Source organism: Leptonychotes weddellii, chromosome 8, assembly GCF_054177405.1.
Source record: "Leptonychotes weddellii isolate Sample4059 chromosome 8, ASM5417740v2, whole genome shotgun sequence".
Taxonomy (NCBI): Eukaryota; Metazoa; Chordata; class Mammalia; order Carnivora; family Phocidae; genus Leptonychotes; species Leptonychotes weddellii.
In genome coordinates, this window is record NC_138376.1 from 14439149 (window position 1) to 14454978 (window position 15830).

Consider the following 15830-nt stretch of genomic DNA (forward strand, 5'->3'; position numbering starts at 1 on the left):
CACCAAGGAGCTTGGAAGTGCAATCCTACTGTATGCTTAGAAGGTGAAGAGCTAGAAATATTTACCGAACAACGTTAATGACATCATGGCTTCTCAAGAGTGACCAGGGAGCTTTCTAACAATTAGAACTCTTCCCACATGGATTAATTCACCTTATGAATTGGCAAACCTTCCCATCAACATAGGGTCCAGGTAGAGAATGAACAACTGTCTTGCGTATTATAGAACAGATTTCTAACTGAGCAAGAGATTGAATACAATACCGTTTCTCAATTTTTGTGTTGTATATATCATCAGTATTTTTATTAGATAATCTGTATTCCTCAATGAATTTCTAAAAATGCCCTTTTCTGAAGTCACTGTGTATTTACAACTCTTTTCTTCTTATTATAATTATTTACTTTACATTTAAATGCTTTAAAATTCTTAGAGGATCTTAGTAATTGTTATGAAAACACCTAAGTCTCCTAGCCCATATCTGGGCCCTACTTGTCTGTACTTCTGCTTGAGCACCTGTAGATTAGAAATTATTACCTCAAAGGTATTTTTCAAACTGAAGACGCCAAGATTCTTTGATTATAATAAGCAGAACTTGGGAAAGGAAGAAGGATTTCCTGATAAAGAGGATCTTATGAGCCTCTGGGTGTGTGTGTGTGTGTGTGTGTGTTTGTGTGTGTGATGGGCAGACAGTCGAGACAATAATTTTGACAATACTTAATATGTATGTGTGTGTATGTATTATATATTTTAATATATGTATGTTTAATAGGAAATAATACTAGGAAGTTAGATTGTTGTAAGTCTCCATCAGGGCTTTAATGTGATGCTAAGGAATTACAAATTATATGTTAAATATAAGGTGATAATAAGATGTCAGTTAGTCAAGAAACAGTCTACCAATAAGCAAAAAGTGGAGCTTATTCTTAACCAAAGTTTCTGGAAACCTTTTGTTCAGTGCCGAAGACAAAAGTAACTTTACATGACCAGAATACAGAACAAAAAAAAAGAAAGAAAGAATTTTCCATATGATATAAATATTTTTATATTATATTCAGGACTTCACAGTAAGGAAATATGGATACTTGACCATGTATGACTTTTTAACAGCCGATAATAAACTTTTCTGTTACATATTATAGATGATGCTATATTTTTAAGATTTTTTATCTTTGATATTTAACAGTTGGACTATGATAAGCCTAGGTGTTATTTGCTTTTTTATTTCATCTTGTCAGGATTTTCTGAGCTTCTTTGGTTTTGTGGGTTGATGTCTTTCATCAATTTTGGAAAATTCTCAGCCATCATCTCTACAAAATGTTTTCTCTGCACCATTGTCTTTCCTTTTTTCCTTCAGGACTCCAATTATGTGTGTTCATTATTGTCCCACAGGTCTTACATGCTCTGATCTGGTTTTTTTTTTTCTTTTTTCTGTTTTCATTTATTTTATCTTTGTGCTTCAGGTAGGATATTTTTATTGATCTCTCTTTGAGTTCATCTATCCTTTTCCTCCGATGTCCATTTCTACTGTGAAGTCCAGTCAATAAACTTTTCATTTCAAGTATTTTATGATTTTTTTGTTCTAAACTTTTTACAAGTTCTCTCCTGGAGTTTCCTCTCTTTCACTGTTTATTTCTATCTCTTCCTCTATTTCTTTATCTTAATTATGGTTGTTTAATGTCTTTGTTAATTCTGACATTGGGTCAGTTGTGGGTTAGTTTTCATTGACTGTATCTTTTGTCTAGACATCATATGTTCCTGCTTCTGTGGATGTCTCATAGTTTTGCACTGTGGGCCAGACATGGTATATAAAGAAATTGTAAAGACTGAAGTAAAAAATATGTATCCCCCCACTAAAAAGCTGTCTCTGTCAGGCAGCTAGGGTGAGGGATTGATCTCTCTGGTTAGAATTAAGCTAAGCTGGGGTTAATTTATAGCTTTAGTTAGTTTTAATTCATCACTGGTTTTCAAAAGTCTTGAGGTATAAAAGATTCCACCTTCCAGTCTGGCTTGGTGTCCAAGCATCACGTAACTGCAGGATTCTGCTGTGCTCCCCAGCCCTGCCTCAGGATTTCTGTGCTGTGCCACTAAAGATCTCTCTTTGACTCTCACCCTGGACCCAATTACTCACATGCTGCTGAGCTCTGCATACAAGTCATAAGGTTGAGAGTTGGTAGATAGTGAGGACTTGTTGTGTATCTGGGGCTCCTATGTATTCAATATTCCACGTTAGTCCAAGATTGCTAAACATTTGACCAGTTTCTCCTTTTACCTGTAAAGTCTCTCACCCAATGACAGGTCTGCTCCCTCACCTGTTCCCTGAAATTAAAGCCCCCATCAAGACTTAGCTCGTACATGAAGGGTTTTAGTTTCCCCTAAGTTTCTTTACATCCTCAGTTCCCCTGTGGGTTCAATAATATACATAATTGTGTAATTTAACCAGTGTTTTTTCTTTATTATAATGGGAATTATGGTCATTTACGATCATCCCCCTCATAAGCAGAAGCAGAACTTTGAAAGTCTTCTGGTTTTTAAAATTTAATTTAATTTTTTAAGATTATATTTATTCATTTGAGAGAGAGAATGAGAGAGGGAGAGAGCACAAGCAGGGGAAACATCAGAGGGAGGGGGAGAAGGAGGCTCCCAACTGAATAGGGAGCCTGACGATGTGGGGCTTGATCCCAGGACCCTGGCATCATGACCTGAGCCAAAGGCAGACACTTAACTGACTGAACCACCCAGGTGCGCTGGAGGTCTTCTGTTTTTGAAATCACTTTGTTAATTTTTTTCTGATTATAAAAATAATAATCCTTTTCAAAATTCCAGAAAGTCCAGAAAATTGAAGAATGCTTTATCAATATGCGTTTTCATCATTTTAAAAGACTATTCTAATCCTCTCTGCTTTGCTTTGCTTTCATGGTATTTGGTATCCAAGTGGAAAGAACTTTACTTTCTTTTCCAATTTTCCATGCAAATTTCAGCCTTCAAAATTCTTGTTTGCTTCTTGGATTTTGCTTGTTCATTATTCTCCTTTCACATGCACATTCTGTGCTATGGAAGATGAAATGCATCATCCTTATGTCACACAGTGAACTTTAGTTCTGTAGGGTTTCCTCCTTCAAAAAATATCCTCTTCTTGGTACTCAGAAAATAAGGGACATTGTGACCCACCAACCACCAGGACTCTCATGATGAGATGGCATTGGTGGTTGGCAGAGTCCAATACATTTATTTCCCTCATTATATAGCATTCAATTACAAAGCTATTGAAAAATGCTCATGGAAAATATCACATCATAAGACAGCTGTGGAGGTATTCAGGTTTGTGGAAAGGATCCTCTGAGAGACACAATGAAACTTAGTGATCGTTTGTTGCCAAAGAGGAAAAGAATGAGTCCCCAGCAACACATTATAGAGCAACAGATCTCTCCTATGATACACGGTGAGGGAAAGACACTAAAAGAATAAATAAGATAAGACAACTATTGTCAGAAAAAGTAAATTCCTTTATTTGATAACATATAGCTCTTATCCTCTTTTTCAATCAATATCAGTGACTAGATTTTGTCATGTTCATATACTTATTTTTTTTCCAGCTGTCAGGATAGTTGCATGTGACTCTTTTATCTTATAAAATAGGTTGCAGTGGAGTTTCCTTTTGTGCATGAGGATTGGCTTCTTATTTACATGGTTACCGCAGACGCATACTGCCTGGTGGTAATAGGTTATGTCTGGTAGCCTTGAACTGTTGTTTCTCATAGGCAAAATGATACTTGTTTACATGTTTACAGATGACCTTTCACCTTGATATGTTCTTTTCTTCTTTATTAAATAAACTGTAATCTAACTCATAAATAGTTGAGATAATGTCTTAAGATAATAATAATAATAATAGTTATGTGCATTTCATGTTTTTATGACCATTTTTATATTTATTGTCCAGCCTGATAGTTGTATCAGTTCTTCTGAGGAAGATGCTTATATCCCAGTCTTTTATTTGTTTTATTTTTTTAAACTTCATTTACTTATTCTAGAGAGAGAGCACAAGCGGGAGGGGAATGGGGAGAGGGAGAGAAAATCTCAAGCAGACTCCATGCTGAGTGGGGAACCTGATGCGGGGCATGATCTCACCACCCTGAGATCATGACCTGAGCCGAAATCAAGAGTCGGATGCTTAACCGTCTGTGCCACCCAGGCACCCCTCCTGGTCTTTTATCAATGAGGAGACTTGAAGGCATCAAAGCCTTGATACAAAAAAAGAAGTGACTAGCCCAAGACCACAGAATCTTAACGATAGAATTGGGTCAGTACTGCTCAAATTCTTACTTTATCTACTTTGAAAGTATCGCTGAGTCAGATCAGGTTAGTATGTGAGGGGTACTTCTAAAAGCAGGGAGGAGAATAGATAAAATTATTGTAATGACATCAGTTCAGCTTTATTTTTAAATGATGATCCAAAACAGGTTTCTGACTCCAATTTTCCTCTTCCTCCTTCTCATTGAGCTTTTATTTTCTTATCGCAATGGTTACTCACAGCCAAATAGCCAAATGAAAAGTATGGCTTGATTAAGAATCTCTTTTGTCAGTAATTTGTGTCTGATGTTTTTAGCTTTCCCATGGGCTGTTGTAGAAAATGGTAAATCTGGTTTAAATGAAACCTGATCCTGTTAATGATTTAATAGCAGCTGCCACAGGGTTATGGTATTTTTTAACAGATGCTTCTGTTTCATTTTAAACATAAACTAAGTCTTAGACTATTTACATGAATCATATAAAATATGCCTACTCACTTTTGGCTAAATATATGGCTATAAAATAGTCTTAGTCAAGTCCCTATCTTTGCCCATTTATAATTACTCACATAGAATTTTAAAATGAAACCCAAGCCTATACTCTATTTTTTTTAAAAAAAGGATTATTCATGTCTTCCACTTCCCTAAAATTCTTTTTCTTAAAGATTTTATTTATTCATTTGAGAGAGGGAGAGCACACAGAGGCAGAGGGAGAAACAGACTCCCCCACTGAGCAGGGATCCCGATGCAGGGCTCCATCCCAGGACCCTGAGATCATGACCTGAGCCGAAGGCAGATGCTTAACCGACTGAGCCACCCAGGTGCCTCCTAAAATTCTTTTTTAAAAGGCCAAAGCACAGACTCCATCTCTACAACTGGGGACCTGAATGATGGTTTGGTCAATCTGATCATTTCATCCATCTTTATGCCTAACACTGTTTATCAAACACTGACAAATTGCTTATTCAGCGGCGTGCATTATAATGTCAACTGAAATAAATAGGATAGTCACAAAATTAAATGGGACACTATTTTTCCTTCAAGAGGTGGACCTTGTAATAGTAATGTGAGCTATCGTTATGTCTAGGATTAGTTTCTCTGGAGTGTGATAGTTTGTTCAACCATTTTTTGAAAAAGCATCTCTCCCATGTAAAGCACTTGTGCTGGGTACATGAGCACTACCAAGATGAGTGACAGGCAAGTAAAACAGTGATTGTGACAATTGATAGAAATAGTTATACAATAGAAATGCCAGCTCAAGTAGAAAGAACTGAAAGTACGCTGTAGGGTGTTAGGTAACAGATTACAAGTTTGATTCCCAAAGCTCATAAAGTGCAGAATCTTGAACTGGCAGAGTCATATTTGTCTTGTTGCTTGAGTCACATTTTCATGGTGGCACGTTGCTCAATTACTTTGGGCTGGAAAGGTTATTCATGTAAATGCATCCAATAGTGCATTTTTTTTCTTTTTTTTTTAATTTGAGTGTAGTTGACACACAATGTTCCATCAGTTTCAGGTATATAACATAGTGAACTGACAAGTTTAAACATTATGCTGTGCTCACCACAGGTTTAGCTACCATCTGTCACCATACAACACTATTACAATATCATTGTCTATATTCCTTATGCTGAGTCTTTTCTTCCTGTGACTTATTCAATCCATAACTGGAAGTCTGTATCTCCCACTCCCCTTCACCCATTTTGCCCTTCCTCCCATCCTTTTCCCCTCTGACAACCATCACTTTGTTCTCTATGTTTCTGATTCTGATTCTGCTTTTTGTTTGTTTATTCATTTGGTTTTTGTTTGTTTTTGTTGTGTTGTTGTTTGTTTTAGATTCCACATACGTGAACTCATATAGTATTTGTCTTCCTCAGTCTGACTTACTCTCTCGATCCATTCATGTTGTTGCAAATGGTTGATCTGAACTTTTTTATGCCTGTATAATATTCCATTATATATATACACCACATCTTCCTTATCTATTTGTCTTTCAGGGGGCTCTTAGGTTGCTTCTATATCTTGGCTATTATAAATAATGAATGCTTCTGTGGAAACCAGTATGGAGTTTCCTCAAAAAAAAAAAATAGAAATACCATGTGATTTAATAATTCTATTAATGGGTATTTACCCCCTCAAAAATGAAAACACTAATTTGGAAGGATATATGTACCCCCAGTGTTTTTTGCAACATTATTGACAATGGTAAAATTTTAAGGGCAAACCATAGAAGTAAAACCCATTCTTTACTTAATTCTAAATCATATATAGGCATCATTGAATATAGCATGTTTCCATGTACAAGCATCCTAATCTTCCCTTGTCTTGATATCTTTTTCCTAGGTACTCCCTCCTAAGAAAGCTGTGAAACCTGGCATGGCTTTCTTGTTTGAACTCTGTCTCCTTCGTGGAAAATATGCTTGTTTTGACTGGGTTTTGGGCTGGGCAGCCTTCCCTTTGTGTGATAACAACTTTGATGTAGTGGAGGGAAAATTCAAGTGTCCCCTTCTCCGAGGACATTATGACCAGACACTTGACAACTTCAGGAAAATGGAAGATTTGATTTGCTTGGACTTGGACCACTGGCTGTGCAATCTCAACTTTCAGGTTTGTAATATGATTTTGTAAGTGGAAAAAGAACTTAAAATTTTTCTAAAGCTGCTTATTTCTAGCCTTTACCTTACTTTTTGTGCTGTTGAAAATTTCAATAAGTATCATAAACCTGTAAAAGCAATCACATCCTAATGCTTTCTTGACACTGATTAAATTGATGTCTACAAATAAGGAATACAATTCTAGAATTGGCAGAAATCTTAAGGAAAATTTAATCCAAACTTCTAGGTCATGAGTGGCCCAGAAAATCACCCAAATCCTTCAATTCTCAGTTTACGATTTGTTGCTGCTGGAACTGATCTGTCTCGCCAACTTGGGTATAAGGCTATGATGTTTCCTTATCAGAAGTACTAACTGAGCTACTATTGTGTGCTGGGCATTGCTTATTTTAAGGATACAAAAGAGATTAGATATAGTCTGTGCCTTCTAGATGCTTGCCTTTTATTTGAGGAGACCAGCATGTGTTCATAAAAAGAGTAATTAATGACCCACATTTCCACAGGATAAAAATCGCCATTACAAAGCTCCCTTTGCCATCCATACGTATCACTTCAAAGCATGCTGTCTTATTTACCTCAAAAATTAAAAACAAAAAACACTCCAAAAAACCCTTGGGCATATACAATTTATTTGTATATATTTGGAAATGTATTTTCTAAGCAGGTCTTTTAGCAGAAATGTCACTGTATAAATTCATTCTAAGAAAATACCATGGAGGATTCCCCCTCCCCAAGAAAATGACAGCATACATAAAGTATAATAAAGCATTCCAACACAATTTTAGTCTATTTCTGTCCTATATGTCCAAATTTGTTCTTTCTGATTATGATGTCTTTCCACAGTGCCTGTATCATAAAATGCTATGTTTTTTTCTTGCTTACCTACATGTTTGACTTTTCCCAGTCTGTCCATCTATCTGTCTGTCTATCTAGCTAACTGGCTAGGTAGTTCTCAATCAATCTAATCTAATGTATGTATGTATGTATCTATCATCTGTTATCTACCTATCACCATCATCTATCTACCTAAATGATGGAACTACTAAATACGGACATTTCCAGGAAACCCATGCAGTTTTGGCTTAAAAATCAGCAGCTATTTATCCTTCTTGTGTGATGGTCTTCCTGTTTCTTATTTATTTTAAGTTGAATCAGCTGGCATTTTTTTTTTCCTTTTAGCTAATTCCATTATAATGTTTTGCTGAAATATCTTTTTGAGATATTGTAGGTTGTGGTTAAGAAAATAAATCTAAATATAAATCTAAATCCAAATATGTGCCTTTCTACTCATTCTGAAAATAGTATCATTCTGAGTCAAATTTGACTGTACATTGAAATCATGTAAGAAGCTTTTAAAATACCATGCATAGGTCTCATTCCCAGAGATTTTGATTCAGTTGTTTTGAAGTGGGGTGTCAGGATCAGAAATTTTTAAAAGTTTCTAAGGTTTAGAAACACTGATATAAATACATTTGAAAATGAATTCAAAGGAGTTATTGAAAAATCACCCAAATTTTGAAGAAAACTATAGATAACCCATAAAACAATGTTTAACAAATTGGTGACTTGAATACTGTACCAAGAAATCACAATGGAATAAAAATAAAAATAGAGTCATAAAAGAAAATCAATTTTGATATAGGTTTGCTAGCTACTGTGAAAGGCATCTGTAATTTTTTACTAATTGTTACCTAAAATTCAGTAGTCTAAATTATAGCAAGGAAAATCAGCACCAATTTTATTTCATAAAACATCTGGGTAGTACTGGTATTGATTGTAAAGATATGAGTATTTTATATTTGAGATAAATCAAGAAGTGATGTTTAAAATTTACAAGGTCAAGAAAAGTAGTTATTTGATAAACAGCATTAGAAAGCTTGATTTCACTAAAATCTACTTGATTTGGACACATTACTAAAATTTTCCCCTTTTTTCTCTGACTCCTTTTTTAAAAAATTGGTGAAAAGTAATATTATGATTTATTTGTAGAGCCCACTGGCCATTATTCATTACAGATGGTTATAATTGTCTACTAACTTTCTTACTTGGTAACAAATCTTCTCTCTATATATTTCGTAGGGAGGGGGGTGCGGGGTGGATCTTATTAATGAAAATAGTGCCATTAGTCAATATGTGATTTTCTGATCATAAGGCAGAATAAGTAGGAATGTATTTGCTTCTCTTTCATGAGGATAAAAATGAAATTTTCTTATCTTGAAACCCGATTTTCCTCTTACGTGAAATTCTAAAATATTGGGATTTTTCCAGTGTGAGTTTTCTCAAATGCAATTTTTGAACAAGTCAATATAATTTTTGAGTACTCTTTTTGGAGTTACTCAGAAAAAAAAATAATAACTTGGAACAGGGAAGAGAAAAGATGGGTAAACTAGATATTAGAACAGAAAAGTGGTTTCTGAAATGTAGCTTTAGAAGAGATGAAAAGAAATAAGTCAGATAAATTATGATCATTTCCCTCCCATTCTGTTAGTGGAAGGAAAGTGCCAGGGCATGTGGCTTAGCCATGACCTCACCTGTTCCACCACATGTTGTGATTAGGGATAGAACTCAGGCTCACACCCCGAGCGTGGAGACAGGAGAACAGGTCTGATTCGGCCCCCATAGGGTGTGTGAAAGAATTCAAGAGGAACAACTATGCAAGCAGGATAGCCTTTAACTTTTTCCCGAACTTCCTCACTTTTCTAAATATTTCATTTCCTGTGCCATTGATTATTTCCACCAAGTACTTAATTATTAAAATTGCAAACATAGAAAAGTTGAAAAAAAAATGGCACAGTGAACACCCATACGTTCACCACTAGATTCTGTAGTCTTGTCTTTTATATTTGAATTAGAAATATTGTTTCTTGGAGATAGTAAATACTGAATGAATATTTGCTAACTTGATCCTGGTATGCATATCAGGCAAACAGTGTTATTTGTGAGAAGAAATTAAAGAAAATTGTAAGGCAAGACAAAGAAAAAACTAAGAACTATATAGAGCAATGGTAATGCCTACAGCAATATGTAAATCTGCTAATACAAAAAAAGGCATTCTTTGTAAGGCAGCCAAACAAAAGCAAACATAAGGTTTGGAAAATTAAATTCATCATTGACCTTTTAGAGTTTGCAAATTGTATCATTGTTCTAGGGTGAAATTAACTGTGTGTGTAATATTTTCAACAGTTTAGATAAGAGATTTATCTCTTAATAGGTTATTAAACTTCCTCTGTGTTTGGATGATCAACAAACCTATGAAAGACAAACTCCGCTTTCCCCTGAATTTCCAGTTTCTTTAATGGCTGAAGCACAGAAAGCAGAATCAGGCGTGGAGAATACTCCTGGCCTTTCAGAGAAACAAATGGAGGAAAACATTTGTGCATCACTGGATGATAAAGCTAAACCCTCCCTACACTCTTCTCAGGGTTAGTAGACCGTTTTCAGCATTTTTTTACTAATATTTCCAGTTATGTTATATTACAGAAAACTGAGAAAGACATTTTAATTATTAATGTATTTCTTTCTATGCCATGCTGCTTAAAGAGAATGTAATCATTGACAAGAATATCAGTTTCCATTTAACATAATTATTTACCCTCAATCAAATATAAAATTACTTCATTGAAACACAAATCTTTCTCCGTGGCATTATGGCTCTAAAAATATTTTTTAGTTTTTTGGGGGGACAAGTTGACTTTTTTTGGTTCTTAGTTCTAGAACTAAGCCTTCTTGCTTGCTCACAAGAGTGGTAATCACATGGCTATGAAAGAGAAAATAGTCTCAGAACGAAGTTCTCCAATTATATAGTTTATTTTATAAACTTCACTCTTCAAAGACTGGCTTAATCAAGCACTAAATAAGCAAATAACATTCTTTGTACTATTTAATGTACAGAAGTTTCAGCCTATAGAAGAGATATATTAGACATGACTATTATTTTTTGCAAGATAATTATTTCCTTTACCAAAAGATTCACAAGATTCTTTAACAGGTTGGATCCTCTAGCAGTAATAGTATTAGAAGCAACAGTAGGGGATGGATTGGTAGTAGTTGTAGTAAATATATTATTCCTTGCAGTAACTACAGTAGCACTTACAGTATCACTAGCATAATAGAAGGATTACCAGGAATAATAATTACATATGATGCATGTTTTTCATGTGCCAGGCACTGTAGTAGGGACTTTATTTTTTAGTTTGGAAATTATTGAATATATTAAACATACTGTACAGAAAATAATGTCACATAAACCAGTAAGGAGTACCCAACTGTGTCCATTCTTGCTATTTTGCCATCTTTGCTCCCCATCTTTTCTTTTAAAAAATAACATTTTACATGTGATTAAAGCCTTCTGTGAAATGCTTGCTGGTTCTGTTCCCAACCCTCTGAGCCTTCCTATTGATCATTCCCATATATGGTCTTACATATGTATGTAATTATAAACAATGTATAATATCTTTTCTATGTTTTTAAGGTTTGTGTTAAGTAACCATGCTTTATATCTATTTCTGCAACTTTATTTTCTCTCAGTATTATCCTTGACATTTGCACAACTCCTACACACACACTTATATGTATTTTTGGTTTATTGATTTTACTGCTGTATAATTATGTACATGGCAACATGCATGATTGTAACAAAATTTGTTTATTTTTATCTTATTTGTTGTTTCAAGTTTTACTCAGTTGCAAACAAGATTACAGTGATTATTCTTGGACATGTCCTTCTTGTGCACATAGGTGCAAATTTCACTAGAGTAAAAGATATTTCCTATCCTGGAGAGGAACCACTGAATCACAGGGCACACACTTTTAAAATTTATAGTGTAGTGACACATTGCCATCAAAGTAGTTGTATCAATTTGCCCTTCTAACAGCTGGGTAGGAGTTTGTTAGGCTCACATCCTATCAATCTCTGTTATAATTAGTTTTGCCAACTCAATTGCAATGTAATATCTCTTTGTTTTAATTAGAATTTCCCTGAATATGACTAAGTTAGAACATTTTTTTTTCATACCTTTCTGTTAACCATTTGGGTTTTATTTTCTGTGAATTACCTATATTTATATTTTGTTCACTTTTCCTTTGGGTCATTTTAAAAACTTTTTCTTACTGAACTGTAAGAGTTCTGGACCTCTTTTTTTTTTTTAATGTGGGATGAATCATGGGAAGCATTTGATTTCTAATTCAATCTTTGATTGCTATTGATTATTCAATCATTCTATTTAATTCATTTGAAAACTAATTGAATTAAATTAGTCATGGTACTATATATTATGTACATATTATATACATATGTATATAATGCAATATAATGTCACTATATAAACATATTAAATACATAATGTAATATATATTACATATTATACACATAATATATGTGTATATATATACGTTTGTATCCATAGTATATTATCTTCAAAGTTTATTTCCTTTTGTTATGGTTTTATTGAACAAAGAATACACTCAGATTGCTTAAAATAAAATCTGCCTCCCACCGCAGCCTAGTTCTTCTCCTTGGAGGAAACTAATGTTTTCTGTGTAGTATTCAATAGATATTTTATGTTTCTAAACGAAAATACATAAATATACTATTATAATTTTGAAATACCACTAAATTTATAATTATGTTCCTCTTTTCATTATTCACATTGGTCAATATATGCCTTCTTTGCTTTTCTTTAGCAGTCTTGGTTGAATTTTAATCTTTTTATTCATTTTTTAAAAATATACAACTGCTCATTTACCTCCATTAAGACTTTCTCTCCATTGATCTTTTGTTTTCTGTATTTATATTCGGCTTTATTATTTCTTTGCTCCTATTTTCTTCTGGTTTTGGGGGGAGTTACCTTTTAATCTCCTTGATTGGAAAGCTTAAGTCTTTATCTTCAGTTTTTATTTACATGGTAGATATGTGTGAAATCGCCAGTCCTGACTAGATCTGTCCACTTATCCCTGTAGTTCTGTCAAATATTGCTTTATATATTTTAAATGTGTTGTTAACTGCCTGCAATTTTATGATTATTTTTGTGTTATTATTTCTTTATACAGATGTAGTCTCCCTCTATATGTCTACTAATGCTTCAATTTATATTCTATTTCTTCTGATATTAATACTACCACCCTATTTTTTTAGTAAATATTTTTATGACATATTTTTTCCTAATATTGATTTTATGAATTTAAAACTCATCTGTGGTGTTGCTATTGATTATTCAATCATTCTATTTAATTTCCCTGAATTGAATTATGGCTTAACAGCATAAATCTAGATTTTTATTTTTGCATTCAAGACAAGTAGTTAATATGTGTCTTTTAACAGGTGGGTTTAATTTTTTGTAAATCCTGTTATTACTGTTATATTTGTACTTGCTGATAACATTTTTTTGCAATTTATTTTTGCCATCCTATTTCTTTGCTTTTTAAAAATATTTTCCTGAATTTTTCTTTAACCAAAAATAATTTTCTTTATTTTGTTTATCCTCTGCTCTTTATAATCTACAGATTTTATTGTTAATTATGTCAGATGTTATCCCGAATTTTCTCATCTACATGTTTAACTAAAAATTGTTTTAAAAAAATCTAATTTCATCTGATTTTTCTCTTCTCTTCCTGAGCATGACAAGGACTTTTTGTATGCTTTACCTACCCATCAAACACCTCCATGTACTCTCACGTTATTGTTGGCTATTCTTCCAGGTCACTCTTTTGTTAAACAGAAAACTTAGTTATTTTCTTTTCTCTCTCTCTTTTTTTTTTAGTCTCAATAGAAAATTAATTTACTGACATATTTGGTCAATATTTGTGCTCCATAGTATTTTTATGTAGCTAGCTTCCACTTTTATTTTTCTTCTTGTTGAAAAAATTTTTTAGTAATTCCTTTAGAGTTTCGGTCTGTAAAGTGGTAAACTCTGTTAGCCTTTGTACATCTGAAAAAGTCTTTATTCTTTTCCCACTTCACTCACTTTTTCTCATTGCCATCATTTGTCCATGTATACATTCTAGGATAGTAATAACTCCCTCGCTATTTTATTGGGTGTCTTTTTCTGTCTATTGCAGCTAATGAGAGGTTGGTATTAAGTGGGTAGCCATTGAAGGATCTTAAGAAAGGGAGTGATTTGGGGCGCCTGTGTGGCTCAGTTGGTTAAGTAGCTGACTCTTGATTTTGGGTCAAGTCATGATCTCAGAGTCCTGGGTTCGAGCCCTGAGTCAGGCTCTACACTTAGTGGGGAGTCTGCTTGAGATTCTCTCTTTTGCTCTCCCACTGCCCCTCCCCCTGCTCATATGCTCTCTCTATCTTAAATAAAAAAATAAACCTTAACAAAAAGGAGAGATATGTATTTCAATTTCTATTTTAGGCAGTTCCCTCTGGTAATTTTTAGGAGGGTTTATTTGAGGAGGGCATGTGTAAAACCCGATCAGTTTGGAAAAATTTAGAGTAGTGCCAGCCAAAGAAGAGGGCCTGAATCAGGGCAGAGAGAGTAAAGTTGGAGAAGAGAGTTTAAATTTGTAAACTATTAAGGAGGTGTAAGAGAATGACTATAGGACAAAGAATAAAAATGTCCCTGTTGGTTGATTGGATATTGATGGTAAGGGATAATTAAGGATGATTCCTAATTTTTTATCATGAGTAAACATGGGTATTAACCAGCAGATAATATGAGATAAAGGGAGAGGGACAAGATTAGAAGGGAAAAAAACAAAACAAAACAAACAGCTTGATTTTGGACCTATTGATTTTGAGATCCTTATGTTGTATCCAAGCTGAAATGTTTAGGAGACCATTGGGAAAGTGCTCATGAAGCTCAGGAGAGAAATGGAAAATAGGGAGGAAGAACCTGTCCATTACAGAGACATAAACACATAGACTACCGGAAATTGCTAAGTGGTTGAGTTCCACCATGCAGGGTATGTAGAGTGAGGGAAGCATTGGGTTGAGAACACAGGTCAGGGAAACAGCGGTGTTTCTTGGGAAGGACTATAGGATTCCTGCCATAATGGCCAGACCTAAAGCCTGCAGTATTTGATTTCCTAATGCCATCTGCCTTCTTGTCTTGTTCTGCCTATCAGCTGGGCAACACAGAGTTTCATATTCAACTTCTGGTAGTTAATATTTCTTGTGCCTAGAGTTGCCCGAATGCCTTGGGAATTATGCCTTGCTGAGCTGAGTAAAATTCCACGGACTGCCATGCCCCATTTTTAGAAGCCCTGCTTCCTTCCCTAAGAGGTGGGTCCAGTATAAGCCCTGAGCTTCCTTAGCCATACCTGACCTGTTTCCCTGTGAATAAACTATTATCATCAGCTAATGATAACTAAGATACCACCACCTCCAGACAACTAAATGTCACTTTATAATTATACCTGGGAAGGTTATCTTGAAATTTTATATACCGAATTCATATATATCGAATTATGTCATCTGGCTTTAAACAAATATTTGGCAAAATAAATTAGATATGAGACACAGGAGTCAGCATGGTGACTGGGCTACTACTGATGGTCTGATGATACGTCAGAAGGAGGATCATCCACTTGCCAGAATGCAGTTGACCGTGGGTAACTGAAACCATGAAAAGCAAAACTGCAGATGGGGAGAATACTGTATATATCGAAGCTGCATAATCAATGCCAACACTATAAAGCAACTTGATTAAAGTGTATTGTTTCTCACATTTAAGAATGTGGATTTGCTTTACTTGTAGCCAGAGAAGATAGGTGACCGACATCATGGTCTGGTTTTTCTGGATAATGAGTAGAGCTGGTTGTCCTTAAAATGCACAAAGTTAAGCTAAATTTAAGTATTCTGTGATGGAATTTAATAAGTTTAAGGCTTTATTTATTTTATTTATTTATTTATTTATTTTATTATGTTATGTTAATCCCCATACATTACATCATTAGTTCTAGATGAAGTGTTCCATGATTCATTGTT

General features: G+C 34.4%; 1 protein-coding gene across 1 annotated transcript in view; it reads left to right on the top strand.

Annotated features, from left to right (window-relative positions):
* The window catches only part of LOC102743246 (uncharacterized), a gene marked incomplete at its 5' end in the record, with an annotated part of 218059 nt that overhangs the window by 84310 nt on the left and 117919 nt on the right, over nucleotides 1-15830 (top strand). Inside the window, 2 exon segments of the mRNA XM_081827532.1 lie at nucleotides 6633-6896; nucleotides 10113-10323. Coding sequence (XP_081683658.1) covers nucleotides 6633-6896; nucleotides 10113-10323 — 475 coding nt within the window.